The sequence below is a fragment of the Eretmochelys imbricata genome, chromosome 1 (genome assembly GCF_965152235.1).
Source record: "Eretmochelys imbricata isolate rEreImb1 chromosome 1, rEreImb1.hap1, whole genome shotgun sequence".
NCBI lineage: Eukaryota > Metazoa > Chordata > Testudines > Cheloniidae > Eretmochelys > Eretmochelys imbricata.
In genome coordinates, this window is record NC_135572.1 from 256,375,114 (window position 1) to 256,397,440 (window position 22,327).

Here is a 22,327-nt window from a genome sequence, read left to right on the forward strand (position 1 = left end):
TCCGAGCTGTTGTGAACGTGTGAAAAGAATAGTTTGCCTAAGTTCAATTTGCTACTAGGGTTCAGTAGTAGAGAATTTTTGTTGCCGTTGCTTTGAGAGGTTTTTATTGTACCTTGTTAATTGGGGTAAAAAGGCTTGGTTCTTGCTATGAAGTTTTATTTTAGTTCTAGTAAAACAAGCCTGAATCTTACCATGAAATGTGACAGGGCATAATAGTCTTCCTAAATAAAGATGATTACTGGCTTGTCTCAAGAAGCAGCTTGTTTGATCTTAAATCTTAAATACTCATGAGAAATGCTTCTCCTACCCTGGATGTCCAGAGCAAGTAGTTTGCTCTGACAGATGTTTTAATCTCTTGCATCGTGTTGAAGAGCTTAACTTCAGATGGATATCAGCTATTCGGCAGATGTTCTCAGTCCGTGGTACAAAGTGTAATATTGAAACGAAGACGGGAAGATTCTTGAGGTTTTAATATTTTGAGATTAGGGAGCAGGAGGAGGAAGAAACAAGGTTGAAATATTCTAGATGAGTTGTCAGTGTTGTCAGCAACGCTCTTCAGTCGTGTGTGAGACTTTGGGATGGTTATCCACAGAGATTCAAGAGTTGTGTATAGGGAATTCTCCCTCTACTTTGCAGCTTGTGGTAAAGGCTTCCAGTTGTTGCTTTGGAATTTTATAGTGGAACTGCATCTATCTTAACATCTTCTCTGTGTAAGACCGTATGCCCTGTAGATCTGTGTTCTTTTTGATGTTAGGTAGTCACTAAAATGCTTATGGGTGGAAATGAAAGGAATAATGGTTACTGTGACACACTGTACCTCAGAATGACACCCTGTAACCCCCATATCAACCACATATGAATGATGAATATTTCATACAAAGCATGCCATGTGAGTTGTTGTATGAAAGGTCATGATCTGCTGAAACCTGTTGTTCTGTCTAAATGTTTATCACTAGTGTGTATACAATTATGAGATTGTGCTGTATTGTTACTGATATACACTGTAAGTTTGCTAGTGGCACACAAAGGATCCCTAGCTAGGTTGGTGTTGACCGCCCATTAAAACTGTATGACTCAACTATGCAAGTACCACATAATGGGAACTGCACTGTGACCTGGGGGCTGCTTGTTCACTGTGACTCAGCAAAGCCCACCAGGACATGCCTGGGCTAGTGTCTGCCAGGCACATGGGCCAAGGGTATAAAATAAAGAACTGTTGCAGCGTGAGGCGGCCTTTCTCCACCTACGCTGGAAACAACAGGGATCCCGAGAAGATGAAGATCGTCTGAGGAGACTGGTCCAGGCTTCAGGAGGGAAGGCTGTGCATTAGACACTTTAACATGCAGGGGGGTGAGAACATTGCTTGATCTAAATACTGTCTGGTATGATAAGGTTTACTATTTAGATTGTGCACTTATTTTTATTTGGTAACCATCTCTGTCCTTTCATGTCTACCACTTAAAATCTATCTTTCTGTAGTTAATAAACCTGTTTTATATTTTATCTAAAACAGTGTATTTTGCTTGAAGTGCTTGGGAAACCTTTACTCAGTGTACAAAAGCTGGTGCGTGTCCTCTCCACATCGAGGGAGGTATGAGCTAGGTAATAAACTTACACTGGTCAGGTTTCTGACCAGGGCAAGATGGTACAGCTCTGGGGTCCTAGGCTGGGGAGCTGGGTGAAATGGCTGGTGCCTCTCTATATTGTTAATTCATGAGTGGCTGGAAGAAGTATTCCTGGAACTCAACTGGGTGGATGTCTATGTACATTCGGTACCTGGAGAGGTTTGCAGCTTGTTGCGCATCACAATGTGAGAGGGAGCCCAGGTTGGGAGGACAGAGGCTTCAGCGGTCCCACAGTTCAGGTTGCATCATGGGGATCCCGTCACAGTTGCACTTCAAGTTTTGTTGGATAATCAGCTGCACCCAAATCATTCTAGAGGGGGAGCGCCACAGCAATTTTGTCTTGGGAAGAGATTGAATTGTGCCCGCATTAGTATTGTTTGTTATGCCATCAGCAGCCAGGGGCTTGTTCTTGCAAGATGCTCAGTTCTTTGGCTCCAGTCACAACGCAATTAAGCACCTGCTTAACTTTAAGCATGAGACTAACCCATCTTGCAGGATCAAGTTCTAGATCACAAGTGGGATAGGAATTTTTTAAAATAAATACATAAATAAATTTAGTTGGATGCCTTCCATAAACAACTTGTTCTTTGACTCTGAGAATTTAAATGACCTCTTAGGCACGCCAAGGAAAACTGATCTGCCACTTGACTAGAACTAATCAAATAGAGGATGCTTTAGACATGCTCCAATCCTTTGAAGTTTTCAGTAAAACTTTCTCTTAGCTATAGAATATTTCTTAAACCCAAATATTTGGAGCAACTTCCTTTCTTAGTAATAGTGTGACTCTGTCACCTGACAAATACTCTGCCTGACTTCTTGTATGTTTTTTCAAGCAGGTTTCTATTGTACTACTCTTTGCTGATTTTTTTGAGGTGGGGCAGTTAAAGCCTCTAGTATAGATTCCCTAACTAGCCATAGGTATGAAGAATTTCCTAACTTTAAATGACAGGTTTCAGAGTAACAGCCGTGTTAGTCTGTATTCGCAAAAAAACCAGGAGTACTTGTGGCACCTTAGAGACTAACCAGTTTATTTGAGCATAAGCTTTCGTGAGCTATAGCTCACTTCTGTATTTTCCACAGTATGCATCCGATGAAGTGAGCTGTAGCTCACGAAAGCTTATGCTCAAATAAATTGGTTAGTCTCTAAGGTGCCACAAGTACTCCTGTTCTTTTTGCTAACTTTAAATGACATTGTTTCATCCAAAGAGGTGGAAAGTGCCTAGAATGGTGGACGAAATATTCATGTCACTTGGGTATGAAATGATCACTCATCTGAGTTTTCACCTCTCCTTTGAATGTATGATTTGTTAATCTGTTGAGTACTTAGCCATGGTATATTACAAGTGTGGTGTCCATTAGATGATTGTGGGGAGGCAAGGTGAACAGGGTGAAGAACCTTAGTTTGTCCCTTTTATTCCATTTCTGCGGCTCTTCCGCTTATGTATTTCTGGAACCAAGACTGAAGGAACACTGAAGGGGTTAAAATTATGTATTAACTGATGCTTTGACCAATTATCAGAAACAGAAACTTACTGTGGAGTTTCTTCTTGTTGGTGGTAATACTACAAGCAGTGCACCATAAATCGAGGGGTACTATTTTGTGCAAAAAGTAGAATTTCTTAATGAGTCCCATGAAATGTTTCTCTTAATCTCAGTTTACAAGAAATATGGCAGAGTCTGTCAAACCATATGATAGGAATATAGAAACAAATATTAACTGTACTAAGAGCTATTGTCACTTAAACTGCACCATTTTTATATTTATAATTTTTGTCCTCAACTTTCTTTTTCTGGAAAACTACCACCATTTGTTAATATCTTCCAACACTTTCACAGTGCAATATGAATATTGGTCCTGTTGCTCCTTTTATTTTGAGGCATCCCAACTTAATCATTAGATAAGGATATGTATTGCGGTGTCTCAAACTTCTAAATTTTCCTGTCCTTTTTTCCATAAGCAGACTGGAGGACTTGAATGAAATTGATATGATGGCTTCCTAGATCACTGTCAGTAGTTTGTACAAAGTGTTCTGTATGTTAAGAACAAACAATTTTCCATTTCTACCTTGAGTAAATTCTTGCATACCCTGTTGGTAGTTCTTGAGGGGAATGGAGTAGAACAAATCTAGCATTCGCTCTTTTTAATAACAGCAGCATTGACTGCTGTTTGGCTGCTTCCTTAGACAGTGTAAGACTTGCAGAAGAATGACAACTTTTTGGGGGGGAAAACAGATGGACAATTGTTAGGTGAATGACTTGGTATCTTGGTAATAAATTATAATATCTAGATTTTATTAGTTACATATCTGTATTTGAATATAGTTTTTCTTTGTGAATAACATATAACCCTCCCATTCAGGAATTAATTGTAGCTTCTGAATAAAGAGAACTCCTAAAACAACTGTATTTTAAAAGACTGTTTTTACTGAGTATCCTGATCCTTCCATGAAATGCTGTCTTCCTGAAAGGAGAATACTAGCCTTTATTAAACTCATTTTGTTTTTCTTTTATTTTTAGAAGGATAACTCTTTCAAAGAGTGTTCAAATGACTATAGTAGATTTCTAATTGACCTGGATTCTTTGATTTAGGAATTGTAATGTTAACTTCAAATGTATTTGTATGTTCTCAGATTTCTTTATTGGTTCCCCCCCCCCCCAACGGATTACTAACTCAATTGCTTTGATCCTAGTGAAGTCTTATATTGCTACCTATAAAAATTATATGAACTGGCTCATAATGTCTTTTGAATGATCTGTATACACATACACATCTCAATTCACCATTTTTGCTGAGAACTTAAACCGTTTATTTATGGCTTAGAAGCAGCTGCCTAGCCAGCAGAGGGAACTCTGTTTAACTAATGAATTCTGTACCTGATATCTGTTACTGGAGTACAGTGAAGTGGCCATGGAGCCTGGTTAGCTTGTTAACTTAATCTGAAACAAATAGAAAATGTATTTTTTTTCAGGTGGATAAGACAAAAGAATGGAAGAAAAATATTTCAGTTAAAACATAGATAGTATGTCTGGAAATAAAATGAGAGGTTTTTTTAGTTCATATCAAGCGAGTAAGTTTCTCTGAGTTCCAGGACACTAAACAAATACAAATGAGCATGATCTGACAGCTTTGTGTGGCTTTTTGAGATTAAAGATTGGCACAGTCCCCAGGTAGCACCTTAAAAATGTCAAAAGGTGCTAATAACAATTGTATACATATTTTCTCCTTAGTTGGCATTTGGGCATCCTCTGAAGAGGAAATAGATCCATTTTCGCAGGGCCCACATAGAGGTCAACATCACTGAAGTGAAAAGGGTGGAGGCAGTGGCCGAATAAACAAAATGGAGCTATTTGGAGACAAAATGCAGTACACACTAAATTCAGAACTGATATATACTTGAACAGACAAATCTATTAGAAAGACATTACAAATCCATGGAAAGGAAATGTTGCATATTGACTTGACTAATAGTTGTACTATTGATAAAACATTTGATGTATAACAGGAGTTACTGGAAAAGCAAATAGAAACTTAGAATTCAAGACTATGATTATCTGCACTCAAAGGTGACCACTTTTTTGGAACAGTGGGTTACAAACATATTTGTTCTCCTCTCAGGTGAGCTTTAAGTTAGAGTTAAGGTTGTAAATAATTTAATTAAGTGAAAATCTTCAATAGAATACTTCAGTCTTATATCCAGGCAATTCACAGTTGGTTACACTTAAAATTTAAAAAATTAAAAATGGAAGTAGAGTACAAATAGGAATGATAGAGTAGGTCATATTGGTGAAGAGGTCATGCTGGTAAAGGAGTGGCATTATGCTTAAAAAAAAAAAAAGGTCAAGATTAAAATCTTAAATGAATTAAACTGTACCATACAATCTCTGTGGATAGAAATTTCACGCTTGAATAATATGATTATAGCAGTAGGATTATACTACAGATCATCTGATCAGGATGGTGACAGTGGCTGTGAAATGCTAAGGGAGGTTAAAGAGGCTACAAAACCAGAAAATGATATTATAATGGGTGATTTCAACTATCCGTATATTGACTGACAGTCACCTCAGGGCACGATGCAGATATAAAATTTCTAGACACCATAAATGATTGCTTCTTGGAGCAACTAGTCCTAGAACTCACAAGGGGCGAGGCAATTCTTGATTTAGTCCTAAATGGAGCACAGGATCTAGTGCAAGAGGTAACTGTAGCTGAACAGCTCGGTTATAGTGACCATAATATAATTAAATTTTGCTTAGCATCCTTTTGGGGAGGCGCTACCAAAAAACCTCACCACAATGACATTTAACTTTAAAAGGGGGAACTATACAAGTATGAGGACACTAGATAGGCAGAAATTAAAAAGAGCAGTCACAAGGATAAAATGCCTGCAAGCAGCATGGAGACTGCTTAAACGCATAATAGCGGCTCAGACTAAATGTATACCCCAAATCAAAAAGATGGTAGGAGGACCAAAAGAATGCCGCCATGGCTAAACAGCTGCATAATGGAGGCCATTAGAGGCAAAAAAGCATCCTTTAAAATTCAGAAGTCAAATTCTAGTGAGGCTAACATTCACAAACTCTGGCAGGTTAGGTGTAAAAATATAATAAGGCAGGCCAATAAAGAATATGAGAGGCAGCTTGCCAAAGACACACAAACTAACATTAAGATTTTTTTTTTAATTTTCTTTTAAATACCTCAGAAATAGGAAGCCTGGAAAACAGGCAGTGGGGGCCACTAGATGACCAAAGTGTTACGGGAGTGCTCAAGGAGAACAAGGCCATTGCAAAGAAGCTAAATGAATTCTTTGCTTCAGTCTCCACTGCAGAGGATATGAGGAAGGTACCCACATAGAGCTATCCTTTTTGGGTGACACATCTAAAATGCTGTCCAGCAATGATGTGCCAATAGAAGAGGTTTTTAGAACAAATTGATAAATATTAAAAGTAATTCATCAGGAACAGATGGTATTCACCCAAGAGTTCTGAAGGGACTCAAATATGGAATTACAAAACTACTAACTGTAGTATGTAATCTATCGCTGAAACAAGCCTCTGTAACAGATGACTGGGAGGGAACTAATGCAATGCCAGTTTTTAAAAAGGGTTCCAGAGGTGATCCTGATAATTACAGGCCAGTGAGCCTAACTTCAGTACCAGACAAATTGGTGAGGCATGATTTTCTTTTGCAAAAGCCATGTTGACTCTTCACCAACAATTTGAGTTTATGTGTGTGTCTAATTCCTTTTTTCCCTATAGTTTCAACCAATCTATTAGTATTCTTTTGAGGGAGTCAGCAAGTATGTGGATAAGGGTGACCTACTTGATGTGTACTTGAATTTTCAAAAAGCCTTTGATAAGGTCCCTCATCGAAGGCTTTTAAGGAAACTTAGTAGCCAGGGGATAGAGGGAAGGTCCTCTTATGGATCTGTAGTTGGTTAAAAGATAGGACACAAAGGGTAAGAATAAATGGTCAGTTTTTACAATGCAGAGAGGTGAACAGTGCAATACACCCAAGGCTCTGTACTCTGTTCGACATGTGCTGTTCGACATGTTCATTAATGACCTAGAAAAGAGACTGAACAGTGAAGTGGCAAAGTTTGCAGACAGTACAAAATTATTCAAGATCGGTAAGCCCACAGCAGACGGCAAGGAGTTACAGGGGGATCTCACAAGATGGTGACTGCCTGGACAACAAAATGGTAGATGAAATCAGTGTTGATAAATCCAAAGTAATGCACACTAGAAAGCATAATCCCAAATATACGTATACAATGATGAGTCAAAAATTAGCTATTACTACTCGAGAGATCTTGGAGTCACCGTGGATAGTTCTCAGAAAAACTTCTACTGCACAGTAGCAGTCAAAGTCTAACACTATGTTAAGTCTTGTGAAAAGTGGGTGAAGTAGAGATCAGGCTTAATAGGTGATATGCATATGGATTGCAGATGGAGTGTGAACTATTTCTGGAGCATGGTGGGGCATTTGGCTCATGATAAAATAAAGCGAGGAAAATAGTCTAAGGACAACACCAACAATTCAAAATTTAGAAGCAAAGTCTTTCTCTGGGGTGGATGTGGGGCTTGTTTTTTCTTCTGCTTTTTCATTTTACATTGCTGCAGGCATTTGAAATGTCTGCAGAATTTATGTCCAATATGCTGTAGAATATAGAAGGACCATCTCACTATGTTTGGTTTGCCATATCTTCATTTCTAAACAGGCTTCGCAGGAGATGAGCGTGAATGAGCTGACTACTTGCATCCTCCATGTTCCAAATTGGGCTGATACAAGTCTTGGCCACTGCTATGTGACATGCTTTCTCTCTTTGGGATTAGATGACCCTCTTCAGTGTGCAAGGGATCACTTTTTAAATCCAGTTTAAAAAAAAATTGTTATAAACATCTGTAGAAACCTGAGACTTGATCCTGCAAGATATTGTTCTCTCAGCTCCCATTGATTTCAATGGGAATTGAGGGTGCTTTGCATCTGACAAGTTTGGGCTTTCCTCTCTTAAGATGAATTCCAGAACTTGAATCATTTTGGTGCTTAATATGGAGTTGTTGAAACACCGACAGTTACAGTTGTACACGCTCTGAACCTTTCCTGGTAGCCAGTTCCAGTTGGGCTCTGGTCATTTCACATATTCCACTCTGGCCTCAGTCCTGGCCATCCAAATTACTCAGTTGAGTTTTGAGTATGTTTTCAGTTTTCCTCTCCATGTGCTATTGTGTCCCATGCAGCTTTTCAAGCCAGTTCTGCTTACTGTGACGCAGAAAGAAGACTGGCTCAAAGATGGAGTTTGGCCTTTATGCTGGGAATCAGAGGGGTGAGCTCCTAAAGAAATCTGCTTGGTCCAGCTACTAACTCCAACTGTGCTAATTTCCATTTGACACATCAGCAAAATCTCCCACAGACCTTGATGATCTGTTCAGGTTTCATAAAACATGGTTAAACTTGAAAGGACACGAAGAATCTGTATTTGAATCATGTTACAACCAAATTAATTAGTTCTCCATGTATGTGTAATTCCAACCCTTCAGAAACAGCTGTTGCTACAAGGCAGTGTGTCATTAGGGCTAACTTAGAATTCAGGGGCACCCTAGGTAAAATGATTAAATTGGTCTTTGATGAAGAAGGATCATATGAGGATTCATTGCTATAAACCAACTTGTATATCTTGATCCTGAGATGGTAAATTAGGGGGGCGGGTCCTCAAATTTATACCTTCTCTTGAACGTTTCTGATTTATTGACTTTCTCAAACATATTGAATATATTGAAATCAGTATAGTTGTTGAGTTTGAGAGCTAAAGTTTTCTGATAACTAAATTTGAGAAGCGACATTACTTATAAAATGTAAGAAGTTTGAGTGGCTACTTTCTCCGGTTCAGTCTCTCAGGATGTAATAGTGTTCTGTTTAGCTTATTGCTTCCAGCTAAATTTTAAAGATTATCTTACCTTTTAATATAAATTTTATAAATGCTCACTTTGGAATCTGAACACTTGTGTCATGACTTAATTTCTAGTATCTGGAATATGAATCTATACTTGTGTTTACAGTTTGAACCATAATGTTATCTCAAGCTGCCTTTCAGGGACATATGTAGGCATATGTAAGCACCATATTTGGTATTCTAAAATATGTGCAATGTGACTATTATGCAGTGAGAACTTTGAATTTCCTGACTTTTGAATCTCAAGAACAATGTTGCGTTAAGTTTAATTGTGTTTAATTATAACCATGATATTCAAGTGAATTTCGTTTACAGTATTTAAGCTAACTTTGAGAGGGGACATGATAATACTTTTCAAGTACATAAAAGGTTGTTACAAGGAGGAGAGAGAAAAATTATTGTTAACCTCTGAGGATAGGACAAAAAGCAAGGGGCTTAAATTGCAGCAAGGGCAGTTTAGGTTGGACATTAGGAAAAACTTCCTATCTGTCAGAATGGTTAAGCACTGGAATAAATTGCCTATGGAGATTGTGGAATCTCCATCATTGGGGATTTTTAAGAGAAGGCTGGACAAACACCTGTCAGGGATGGTATAGATAATACTTAGTCCTGCCTTGAGTGCAGGGAACTGGACTAGATGACCTCTCGAGGTCCCTTCCAGTTCTGATTATCTTTAAAGGTTGAGTGAAGAGCTTCACTATCTGTATAGGGTAGGAAACTCAGTTTCTTCCAAGTCATCCAGCAAGGAGCAGGATTGCCATGGAGTTCAGCAATCTGAATTTACTGATGGCCCAAAATTGGTGCTGATTTCATGATGCTTGCAGGCAGCAGACCCATATTGTTGAGGCAGAGTACCTCTGCAAGGTTCCTTCGGATCCTGACTTCGCTATGGCAGCTTAGCTCCTTCAGAAACTTTGCTGATATCGTCTTCAGTGACCACACTGAAGGCCTCAGTGGTAGAGATTGTATTATTAGAGGTGGGTGTTACTGTTTGTACAACCAGCTGTATCTTTCAGGTAGACTTCAGCCCCCTGGGGAATATGTTTTGGCTTTTCCCTGGCCCAGAGCCATCAATGGGCTTCTGTGGTACTTGGGTCAAAGTAAGAGAATAAACTGCTATTCTCCTCACAGAATTGGTGTTCCAATTTCCTCCTCCTGGGTTTTGCTACCCTCTGCACCAGAGTGTTGGGGCAGCATGTGGCTCACTGGCTTTTTTTTTCTTCTTGGCAGTCTACCCTTGCAGTCTCTCAACATAATCTTAAATTTAGAAGTACAAACAAGGTGCATTTAAAATGGGGTACCTCTCACCATGATTTATTCTTAATCACCTTCATTTAAACTTTATTTATAGCCTTACATTGGCATGTGGTCCAGGAGCTCATCACTCTCTAATACTGAAGTTCTTATTAATTCAACATTGCTTTCATTTCATTTACATTTACTTTGGATGGTAATATATCTGAAAATCCTAATCTGCATAGCTCTTCCATTGGTCCACTTCTGTAATCTTCTGTCTTGCAGGTATTTCATGCATGGGGTTTGCAAGGAAGGGAACAACTGCCGTTACTCCCATGATCTCTCCACAAGTCAGTCTGCTATGGTGTGCAGGTATTATCAGCGAGGATGCTGTGCTTACGGAGATCGTTGCCGGTAAGGAAAGATTACTGAATGTTACTTCTTTGAAAGAGGGACTTTCATCCTCAAGTTCCAATGTGTAAGACTCAATGGAGGATGTCTATTAATGGGAGAAAATAAGAGAGAAAACAAAACTTGAGCAATATTTTCCTATATTCCATTGAAACTGCCAAATTGTTTTAATAAGAATCTCTCCTTCACAACCCACCTCCTCCTTTTTGCTGAGTCCTACAGCGATGTCTCAAATGTATTGCTTACTTCACAGCAGAAATAAACAGGGAAAGGGAGGGAGGAGACCATTGTTCAGATACAAGCAGAATTCAGATCTGGCATGTGTGATAACAATTGCATAATTAGACCTATTTGTCAAAATCTAGATGACTTTTTCAAACTGACAGGGCTGGTGCGATAATCAGTTACACTTGGTAAGTGGGTCGTTATCTTCAGAAATAACTGATTCCCCTTTCATCTGTACTTCTGATTGTACCCATAGCTGTTGAAAAGTGAGCATGTGACGCTTTTAAGGCCCTTTCTAGGGAATATAACTTTGAAGTATAGTAGCGAGGCATCTAAAGTATTGTCTGTGCAAACAGGTGTGAACTTGCTCATGCAAGCTTAACCTTACTTAAAATAAGAGGCCTGTAACTCTCTGACAAGAGGAGTGTGCATGCAAAGGATTTTGAAATTGTCCCAATGTGGAACAGGTTTAGCAAGGCTAAACAGTCATAAATTGAATAAACTTCAAAGGCTACTCTTAGGTCTCTGACTTAACATCTTAGTTAGTGAAACCTGCATATAGTCAAATATTTATAGCATGATTGTATACAGCTGCACACTGCAGGAACACTAATGATATCAAAATAAAACCTAGTACAAAATCTAATCTTTTTTTCTCTCTCATGGGTAGTGGAATTACTATTATATGAATGTAAACCTGCGGAAATCTCTGAACAGCCATTTTTATACTCTGGCCTATACCACTAAGGGTATATCTACACTATGAAATTAGGTTTATATTTTTATAGAAGTCGATTTTTAGAAATCGATTTTATACAGTTGATTGCGTATGTCCCCACGAAGCGCATTAAGTCGGCGGAGTGCGTCCTCACTACCGTGGCTAGTATTGACTTACAGAGTGGTGCACTGGGGGTAGCTATCCCTCGGTTCTCGCAGTCTCTGCTGCCCATTGGAATTCTGGATTAAGTGCCCAATGCCTGATGGGGCAAAAACATTGTCGCGGGTAGTTTCGGGTGCATGTCGTCAGTTGCCCCTCCCTCCGTGAAAGCAATGGCAGACAATCGTTTTGCGCCTTTTTTCCTGGGTTACCCGTGCAGATGCCATACCACGGCAAGCATGGAGCCCACTCAACTCGCCATCACCGCTGCTGTTGTGAGCATTGTAAATACCTCGCACATTATCCTGGACTATATGCAGAGACGCCAGCATGAGGAGGATTTTGATGAGGACATGGACACAGATGTTCCTGAAAGCACGAGCTGTGGCAGTTGGGACATCATGGCAACAGTGGGGCTGGTTGATACAGTGGAATGCCGATTCTGGGCCAGGCAAACAAGCACAGACTGGTGGGACCACTTAGTCTTGCAGGTATGGGATGATTCACAGTGGCTGCAAAACTTTCGCATGCGTAAGGCCACTTTCCTGGAACTCTGTGAGTTGCTTTCCCCCACCCTGAAGCACAGGAATACCAAGATGAGAGCTGCTCTGACAGTTGAGAAGCGAGTGGCGATAGCCCTGTGGAAGCTTGCAATGCCTGACTGCTACCGGTCAGTAGGGAATCAATGTGGAGTAGGCAAGTCTACTGTGGGGGTTGCTGTAATCCAAGTAGCCAGTGCAATCATTGACATTCTGTTATCAAGGGTAGTTACTCTGTGAAATATGCAGGTCATACTGGATGGCTTTGCTGCAATGGAGTTCCCTAACTATGCTGGGCGATAGATGGAATGCATATCCCATTTTGGCACCAGACCACATTGCCAACCAGTACATACACCGCAAGGGGTACTTCTCAATGGTGCTGCAAACACTGGTGGATCACAAGGGACTTTTCACCGACATCAACGTGGGATGGCTGGGAAAGGTGCATGATGCTCGCATATTTAGGAACTCTGGGCTGTTCAAGCAGCTGCAAGAAGGGATTTACTTCCCAGACCAGAAATTTACTGTTGGGGATGTTGAAATGCCAATAGTTTTCTTTGGGGACCCAGCCTACCCTTTGCTCCCATGGCTCCCATAGCTCATGAAGCCTTACACAGGCAGCCTGGACAGTATTAAGGAGCAGTTCAACTATAGGCTGAGCAAGTGCAAAATGGTGGTAGAATGTGCCTTTGGACGTTCAAAAGCTCGCTGGCGCTGTTTGCTGACTAGGTCAGACCTCAGCACAACGAACATTCCCATTGTTATTGCTGCCTGCTGTGTGCTCCATAATGTCTGTGAATAAGGGGGAGACATTGATCGTGGGGTGGGAAGTTGAGGCAAATCGCCTGGCATCTGATTTTGAGCAGACAGACACCAGGGCAATTAGAAGAGCACAGCTAGATGCGCTGCGCATCAGAGAGGCTTTGAAAACCAGTTTCCATGACTGGCCAGGCTATAGTGTGACAGGGGTGGGTGTGTGTGTGTGTGTGTGTGTGTGTGTCTCTCCTTGATGCAAACCTGCCCCCTTTGCTGATTTTAATTCCCTGTAAGCCAACCACCCTCCCCCCTTCTAAATAAAGTAACTATTGTTTTGAAACCATGCATTCTTTATTAATTAAAAAAAAGAGAGATAACGGACAAAGTAGCCCGGGTGGGGTGAGGGAGGAGGGAAGGACAAGGCCACATTGTAGTCACACTAACAATCAAACTGTTTGAATGACAGCCTTCTGTTGCTTGGGCCATCCTCTGGAATGGAGTGGCTGGGTGCCCGGAGCTTCCTCCCCCACGTTCTTGGGCATCTGGGTGAGGTGGATATGGAACTTGGGGAGGAGGGCATGTGGTTATACATTGGATGCAACTGGGGTCTGTGCTCCTGTTGGCTTTCCTGCAGCTCCAACAGATGCTTTATCATGTCTGTTTGCTCCCCCATTAGCCTCAGCATCGTGTCCTGCCTCCGCTCTTCATGCTCACTTAATTCTTTCCTGGCCTCTGCCACTGAATGCCTCCATGCATTAAGCTGTGCCCTATCAGTGCGGGGGGACTGCATGAGCTTGGCAAATATGTCATTGCAAGTGCGTTTTTTTTCGTCTTCTAATCTGCGATAACCTCAGGCACGGAGATGGTAGGGGGAGCGTAGAAACATTTGCACCTGGGGGAGACAAAAAGGGAGAGTAAAATTTAAGATGATACATTTCTGAGAATAAAAGGGAGACTCTTTCACAGTGAATCAAGCAATTCACAGCAGACAGCACATGTGCTTTAGGTACAAGGTTGCATTTTGCCTTTTATATTGAGCGCCTGCTGGTAAAAGCTGGGCAACAGAATTCTAGGCAGCCATGGTAAGCCTTTTGGTACGTGGGGTTGGCTTTTTACGCCTTTATAACGTGGGAATGTTTTCAAACTGCAGCGCCCTCCTTTTCCATAGCAAGCGATGCTGGTTGGGTTTCACATTTAAAAGGAGGGGCTGTGGTTTTCGAGTGGGTGTGCAGAACACACCTCCCCCCACCCCTCCGTGTGGTTATTCTCTGGGATGATCCCTTCTCCCCTCCCCCCACCGCGTGGCTATTCTCCGGGATGATCCCTTTTTAGCCAAGCGCAAACAGCCCAGCATGAATGGGGTCCTTTTACTGTTCCCTTACAAAAATTCCCTTATTTCAACGAGGTGACCCTGAATGATATCACTCTCCTGAGGCTAACAGAGAAAGACATAGACCGAATGTTGCTTGAATGCAACCAAAACCCAGGACCGTTCACTGCCATGGTTTGTGCTGCAATGATTCCCGAATACTTGCTACTGGCTTGGCGTGGTAAAGTGTCCTACCGTGGAGGACAAAATAAGGCAGCCCTCCCCAGAAACCTCCTGCAAAGGCTTTCAGAGTACCTCCAGGAGAGATTCATGGAGATGTCCCTGGAGGATTCCCGCTCCATCCCCAGACACATTAACAGACTTTTTCAGTAGCTGTATTGGCCGCGAATGCATCCCAGTTCTTCAGGGCAAATCAAACATTAAACACTATTGCTTTAAAACCCTGTACTTTAGTGACAAATGTGCACTCACCAGAGGTGCCTTCTCCAGCTTCAGAGTCGGGGATCCCGCCTTGGGAGGGTATTGGCTCCAGGGTGATGAAAAGGTCCTGGCTGTCGGGGAGAACGGATTCACCGCTTGCTTGTTGTGTATTCTCCTCCTTCTCCTCCTCTTCCTCATCCACAAAATCCTCCTCCCTGTTGCGTGAGACCCCCCCTCCCCCTTTGCAGGTGTCCACGGACAGTGGTGGGATAGTAGTAGGGTGTCTCCTCCCCCCAGAATGCCATGCAGCTGATCATAGAAGCGGCATGTATGGGGCTCTGACCCGGAGCAACCGTTTGCCTCCTTTCTTTTGGTAGGCTTGCCTGAGCTCCTTAACTTTCACGCGGCACTGCTGTGTCCCCCTATTGTAGCTTCTCTCCAACATGCCCTGTGAGATTTTGGTGCATATATTTGCATTTCTTCTTTTTGATCAGAGTTTGGCCTGCACAGATGCTTCTCTCCATACAGCAATCAGATCCAGTGTCTCCTGTTCGGTCCATGCTGGAGCTTGTTTGCGATTCTGGGGGGACTGCATGGTCACTTGTGCTGCTGAGTTCGCCATGCTGACCAAACAAGAAATGAAATTCAAAAGTTCCCAGGGCTTTTCCTGTGTACCTGGCTAGCGCATCGGAGTTCAAAGCGCTGTCCAGAGCAGTCACAATGGAGCACTCTGGGATAGCTCCCGGAGGCCAATACCGTCGATTTGCGTCCGCACTACCCCAAATTCGACCCAGCAAAGTCTATTTTTAGCACTACTCCCCTTGGTGGGAAGGAGTACAGAAGTCTATTTGAAGAGCCCTTTAGGTCAACGGACTGGGGTTGGTTGTGTGGAGGCAGTCATTTTTAAATTGACCTAACGTGGCTAAATTCGACCTAACCCTGTAGTGTAGACCAGGGCTTAGTCATCATTCATTTGAAGATGTGTGTAGGTGTGAAGGCTTAAGATTCTCAATTGAAAGAGCAAGGGAACCATGCTGAGAGGCATGGTTGACTTCCCTTTGAGAATGTTACTGATTTACACAGAACTAGGACGCCCACTCCAATCAGACTGAGTACTTCTTCGCCTTTATGTTTTAACAATTGTATCTTCTTCTTTAACTGTTCTCATCAGTGTAAAAATCTTTGGCAAATATCTCTGAAATATTAACAGAAAAATAAATCGCAGATCTGCAAATGAAACTAATGTTTTAGTCTGTGGAGCCTGATGGCTGTCAGGACTTGGACTTCTAAGGAAGCAACATTTTCAGTCTCTTGGTGCATAGGGGATTAAGGTCTCTCATTAGGAAATAGTGACACCTTTTGTGCTCATCATGGATGTAAGGCCAGGGAGTTTGGATGGGGAAAGTGTGTTTACTGAGTCAGAGTAGCTGTTTGGTTTTTAATGTCTGAAGTTAGACAGAAGGATATTTGAATGAGGCACAGTGATTAATGTTGAGCAAGTAGGAAGTATTCAATAATAGCATATCTGCATGTGCTTTGAAAGGGCTAGCTTGAAATAAGCTGTTGTAAGAAGCACACAGGCAAATTTGCTGTAGACTGCTTCATCTCCTGCAAAATCACCAATAGCTACTGTCCCCTTAAACAGTGCTGGTAGGTTTTAAAGTAAACTGTTTCTGTTTATGTAAAGGGTCACTTTTCTAATCTAGCTCTGGGATATTTAGGGCACCTCTGGTATTATGCCTCAGTGACTCCATTTCCCTGTGCTTGTGTATCAGTCCTTTGTACAAGACTGTTGTATGGGTGACTTCTTACTGAGTTCACATGCAGCATTTAATTTGTTAGATATGAACATACCAAGCCATTGAAGCGGGAAGAAGTGACTACTGTGAATCCAGCTGCAAAAACTTATCCATCAGCATCTTCAGACCTCCCATCTCTCCCTGAAGCACTTGAAGCAAGCACTGGTGAGACTGAAGTTAAAGATACAGATCTGGCAGCTACAGGAGCAGGTGCTGAAGACTGGGTGAATGCTGTAGAATTTGTCCCTGGGCAGCCATATTGTGGACGTGGTAAGCTGATCATGGGATAACGGTAATTTTCTTTTGTGGGTTCACAAATTACATGCAGTGTGCAAACTACTTCAGTGTTTTGTCATCTTAAGCCATCTGTAATGAGTGTGAACGTTTTGTTTTTAAAGTGGAATATATTCTTCATGAATTGTTTTTAGTTGATCCCCCTATTCTGAAGTTGGCTCACATACTCTTGCATGGGCAGCACAGTGATTCCATAGCAGTTATTGGGGGTAATGGAGCACCTGGGGCACGGACCCAAATGTTCTAGAACCTGTATAATGAAGGGCTCGCCCTGTAGTTCCTCCATTCCCTTTTTTCCCTGGTCTAAGTAGGTTGCAGAACCTTCTCCTTCAAGTTCCCTCTCTCTCCCCTTAGAGAAGCGGTGCATGTGTGTGTTGTACATATACAATTTTTTAATTGAAACAATATTAGATTCTTTTCTTTCTAGTGTTTATCTTTCTATAATTGACTTTTCATAGGACACCATGGATGATGTTGGCAAGAAATCAGATTTCAAGAGGGTGCCCCTCTTGTTACCAAAATATATGTGATCAGTACATCTGTTGTCTGGTCTGCCTTGGAGAATCTTTGTGTTGCCTTTATTCCCAGGCCCAGGAGGAAACAAGCTGGCTGAAAATGCTTACTTAAAAGAGGTTCTACTGCCTGGCCATATAGCATCCGTGAATCAGGGCAACAAAAACTCCAAATAAGACCTTAGAGCATGAATAGCTGTTACACCACACCATCATGGCTGGGGTGGAGGGAACTTTGGTGTTGAGTCAGTATAGTTCTGAGATTATTAGACGCATTCTGTTCCTGAAGCAACTCTTGATGCCCTCATATCTGCATACTGAGTTCACCATCTACCTCTACTGTTGGTGTGAACAGAGAATAATTTCACAGTTAAGACTCCAAGGAAAGGGCAGCTTTTGGTGCTGTTTGATTTTGAAGGCAGTCATCTTGCAGGCTGAATTCTGTTCTGGAGGTATCAGAATTGGTGACTGTGATAATCATTTGGTCTGTGTAGCTTGGATGTTCCAGTAGGTCTACAGGAATAAAGATCCACCTGTTTTCCCTTACTGTGCTTCTTCTCTATAGTGACAGTATGCAGATCTCTGTTTTCACTGGAGCAAAGGGGCACATAGTTCAAAAAACCTTCTGCTTGTGAAATCAGTTGAATACTGGATCTAAGAGCAGAGCTGTGTGTTTTGAAGTTTCTTCTTCAGTGCCTTGACATTTAGGAATGCTGTTTGGCCAACATTCTTAACTTGCTTGGTCTTACTGAGGCTTGGTCCTCTCCATGCTTGGTCAGGGACACAATTTATGGAGACTCAGGGTCACCAGAGCATGAGTCTAACAAAGCTGAGAGGCATCGTCAATACAGAGGAGGAAGAATTGGATGACTTTGAGGACTGGAGTAATAGAAATTGAATTAAAATTAATAGCATAAAGTGCAGGGTCATGCATTTAGGGACTAACAAGAATTTTTGCTATGAACTGGGGTGTCGTCAGGTTAGGGTGACCAGATGTCCCGTATTTAAGCCCTCCTGTGGGTGTCCCAACTTTTTCTTTAAAATGGGCAAATTGCCCCATATTTTCTGTTCCCCTCTCCCCCTCCCCCCCCCCCCCCGTTCCCGCCACATCAGTGCTGGTGGGTCCTCCCACTGGCTTGATCCCTGCTCGACAGCCTCCCGCCCAGCGGTGAGGGGGGTGGGGTCTAGTGGCCGTTGATGGGGGTGGATGTGAAAGGCTAGTGGTGGGGCGAAGATGCAGCGCGTGGGGCTGGCTGCTCCCCCTGCTGGTCCATCAGCGCAACCCCTGCTGTGTGCTGGTTTTTGGCCAGCAGGGCCCCGTCCCATTTCATGCTGGCTGTGCGCTGTGGTGGCTGGTGAGTGTGGGGAGGCGCCAGGCGGCAGCCAGTTACATGTCACCTCTGCTGCCCATCCATTGGCCCTCTACATGGTCCTCCTCTCGCTGTCCACGCCCTGCTTTGTCCCCCCAGCCCCTGGTCAAAGCGCTCAACTCACCAATAGCCTGGCTGGCAGGCTCCTTCCTTCTCCCACTGCAGGAAAGCCCAAGAACCTCCGGCCCGGGGTGCTGACTTGGAGGAGCAGAGTCCTGTATGTGCCAAAGCCCCGCACAGCGCTGGCACAGGGAAGCCTCTCCACCCCTCAGCTAAGCTCTGGAGTGAGAGGGGGGGAAGCGATTTCCAGCCTGTTCATGCCCCGAACCTGCAGGCTCCACAGCAACCCCGGGGCAGGGACTTAGCACCCTCTTCACCCACCCTTTCCATCACCCTGGGTCTTGCCCCCGGGGAGCGTGGCTGCTCCATCCCCTAGGCATCCTCCCCTGCTGAGCCACCTCTCTGGCCAGGTTCGCTGAAGCCTGTGCAGTCAGGTTCCCTGGGCCCTGGTGCACAATGCATTCTTAGGGCTTAACCCCTTCCTGCCCATGCTGTAGCCAGAGGCAGCTGGGTTATGTTGGTGGCCAGCAGCAGCCTGGAAGCGTTAGCTGTCTTTCGACACTAATGCAGGCAGGAAGGGACAAGTTGCTTCCAGCTACATGAGGTGTGGGGGGGGAGAAGAGATGAGCTCTGCAAAGACTCTACAGGTCATCCCTCCCCCACCCTTACCCCTGTGCCTGGAAGCAGGTCCGTTCCCTCCAACACAATGCCAGAAGGCTGCTGCTGGCTACATTCTGGTGTGAACCCTGGCAGAAATCTGGGGAGAGGAGTATGTGACCCTCCATGCCTCCCCACTTGTTGCCTCGGGAAGACGCAGCGCCAGGTACCAGGAGAGGCAGGTCCATGCCGGAGGCCCAGCCAGGCAAGGAGGGTGGAGAGCGATGGGCAGGGAGGCTCAGGTCGGTTGGTCACCATCCCTGTGTGAGAGAGGTGTACGGGACTGTGTGTGTGTCACCCCTTCCCATGTGAACCTTAAAGATAAGAGGGTAAATCAAAAGAAGCCAACGATACAGGATTTCTTTTTAACGGGCTCAGTCAACTTGTTTGTTAATTTGAATGTTTGTACTGCATAGTTCTGATTTAATTGCCATTGAACTCGCTTGAATATGAGTACCTTTGCCAAGTGTCCCGTATTCAGCATAGAGAAATATGATCACCCTAGATCAGGTGGAAATGATAAAAAGGCATGTGCGTATTCGTCAGTCACAGGATAACTGAGCCATCAGTGTGATGTGGTGGTGAAAAAGGCAAATGCAATCCTAGGATGCATCAGGGAAGGTATTTCCAGTAGAGATAAGTATTAATAGAGGTGATGGTAAAACCTTATCTGTACTATGGACAATTTTGGTCACCCATTTTAAAAAAAAAATTTAAAAATTGGAACAGGTGCAGAGGAGGGCTACCACGATGAGCAGGGGAATGGAGAACCTAACTTATGAGAGGAGACCAAAAGCATGGCTTGCTTAGCCTAGAAGAATGAAGGCTGAGAGGGGTTATGATTGCTCTTGAAATACATTGCAGGTGCTGGGGGAGTTAAACAGCAGAAGAGCTATTTAAGCTAAAGGATAATGTTGACATAGAATGAATGGATAGCTCTGCCCATAAATTCAGGATGGAAATTAGAACGTGGTTTTTAGCCATCTGAGGAGTGATGTTTTGGAACAGCCTCCCAGTAGGGAGTTAACAATAGGGACTAACAACCTAACTAGTTTTAAGATGGAGCTTGGTAAGTTTCTGAATAGAATTATATATGAGAGGGTTGTCTGCAATAGCGGGGGATTGGCTTCGACCCAGGAGGCCTCTCCTAGTCCTATGTTCCTAAATAACTTTGTATTTCCCCCGGTCTCATTCCACATCCTTTTATTTAAAAAATACTTTCTATTCCTTGGAGTTCTTCAGGGTATTTATTTTTAATTTATAAAAGTTACTTCTAGGGGAATTCTGCAACAAATTAAAAATTCTGCGCACAATATTTTAAAATTCTGCAAAACTCTTCATATTTTTTGTCAAAATAACACAATATAATCACTCTGATTTCAATTATTTTGGTAATTTATTTAAACTACAATAAGGTGGATGGCGAATGAGAGTCGGGAGCAATGGAGGAAATCCCCAAGACCCTTGCCAAATAGTAATGTAGCTAGGTTTGACCCTTAATTTCTAGTTATTAGACAACAAATATATGCAGCCATATGCTCGGTGTTACCTCATAGGCAACAGACGAGCAAGTGAGGGCTGGGGAATCAAACTCGCAATTTATATTGGCTACTGACCATCTTCAGAAAGGTCAGTAGCAAACAGTTCATGGAGCACATTTTGATAGGAAATTTTTTCAATCCAAAAATGTAGACCAGTTCTAATCATGAAAGCACCGTAAGTATTTATAAGGCCATACTGTCCTTTACAGTAAGGCCCCTGGCAGGCCGGACCAGTTTATTTACCTGCCACGTCTGCAGGTTTGGCCGATTGTGACTCCCACTGGCCATGGTTCGCCGCTCCAGGCCACTGGGGACTACAGGAAGCGGCGCAGGCCAAGGGACATGCTGGCCGCCCTTCCTGCAGCCCCCATTGGCCTGCAAACCGCGGCCAGTGGGAGCTGCGATCGGCCAAACCTGCGGACACAGCAGGTAAACAAACCGGTCTGGCCTGCCAGGGGCTTTCCCTGAACAAGTGGCAGACTGGCTTTGAGAACCACTGCTTTACACCACTCTGGCAATGTGAAAGAGCCTTAAAACTTTTATCTGTTTTATACTCCGGGGGAATTCACAAAGACAATGGGAACAATTCACTAAGCAGGCAGGCTGCTACATTCTGCTCTGCCTGAGGGGACAGAGCCTGCCCCATGCCTACCTCCTCAGAAACACCCTGAAGCCCTGCCCCTCCATGCTGAGTGTGCTGCAATAGCGAGTGAGAGGGACAGTGTGTCTGTCCGTCTGTCTCATTTGCACAATTGCCTCCCTCCCCTGGCGGTGATTTATGTCTCTACCGGCTGCTCTGGGACCTGAGCCAACCTGCCTGTGCCGCCGGGGAGGGGCGCATGACCGCTCTTGCAGCTTCCCTTTGCTTTCCCATCAGAAGTCATTTTTCTGTGGGGAAGCAAAGAAATCTGCCGGGGACATGAATTCTGTGCGTGAGCAGTGACGCAGGATTCCCCCAGGAGTAAAAAGTGCTCATCGGTCACTGGATTCTGAGCCATACGGGGGGGGGGGGGGGGGGTAGGAATAATATACTAGCTCCAGGGGAGATTTCTCCCGAGTACCTACGAATTAAAATGACACTTTGGAATAGGAGGGGAAGAGGAACTCATGACTGAGGAGATTCCTTCCATGTTCCATGAGGAACACCTCTCAGCTTCTTCCTATTTTAATACATGCCAATTGCACTAGACTCTTGAGAACTTTTTGTATATGCAGTTC

The 22,327-nt window shown here is 43.2% G+C and overlaps 1 protein-coding gene across 2 annotated transcripts in view; it reads left to right on the top strand.

Annotated features, from left to right (window-relative positions):
• MKRN1 (makorin ring finger protein 1) overlaps positions 1 to 22,327 on the top strand; it is a 34,570-nt gene that overhangs the window by 5,049 nt on the left and 7,194 nt on the right. For both annotated transcript variants that reach the window (XM_077828162.1, XM_077828155.1), the window contains exons 2-3: positions 10,601 to 10,729; positions 16,719 to 16,945. In XM_077828162.1, coding sequence (XP_077684288.1) covers positions 10,601 to 10,729; positions 16,719 to 16,945 — 356 coding nt within the window. The remainder of the gene's footprint in view (positions 1 to 10,600; positions 10,730 to 16,718; positions 16,946 to 22,327) is intronic.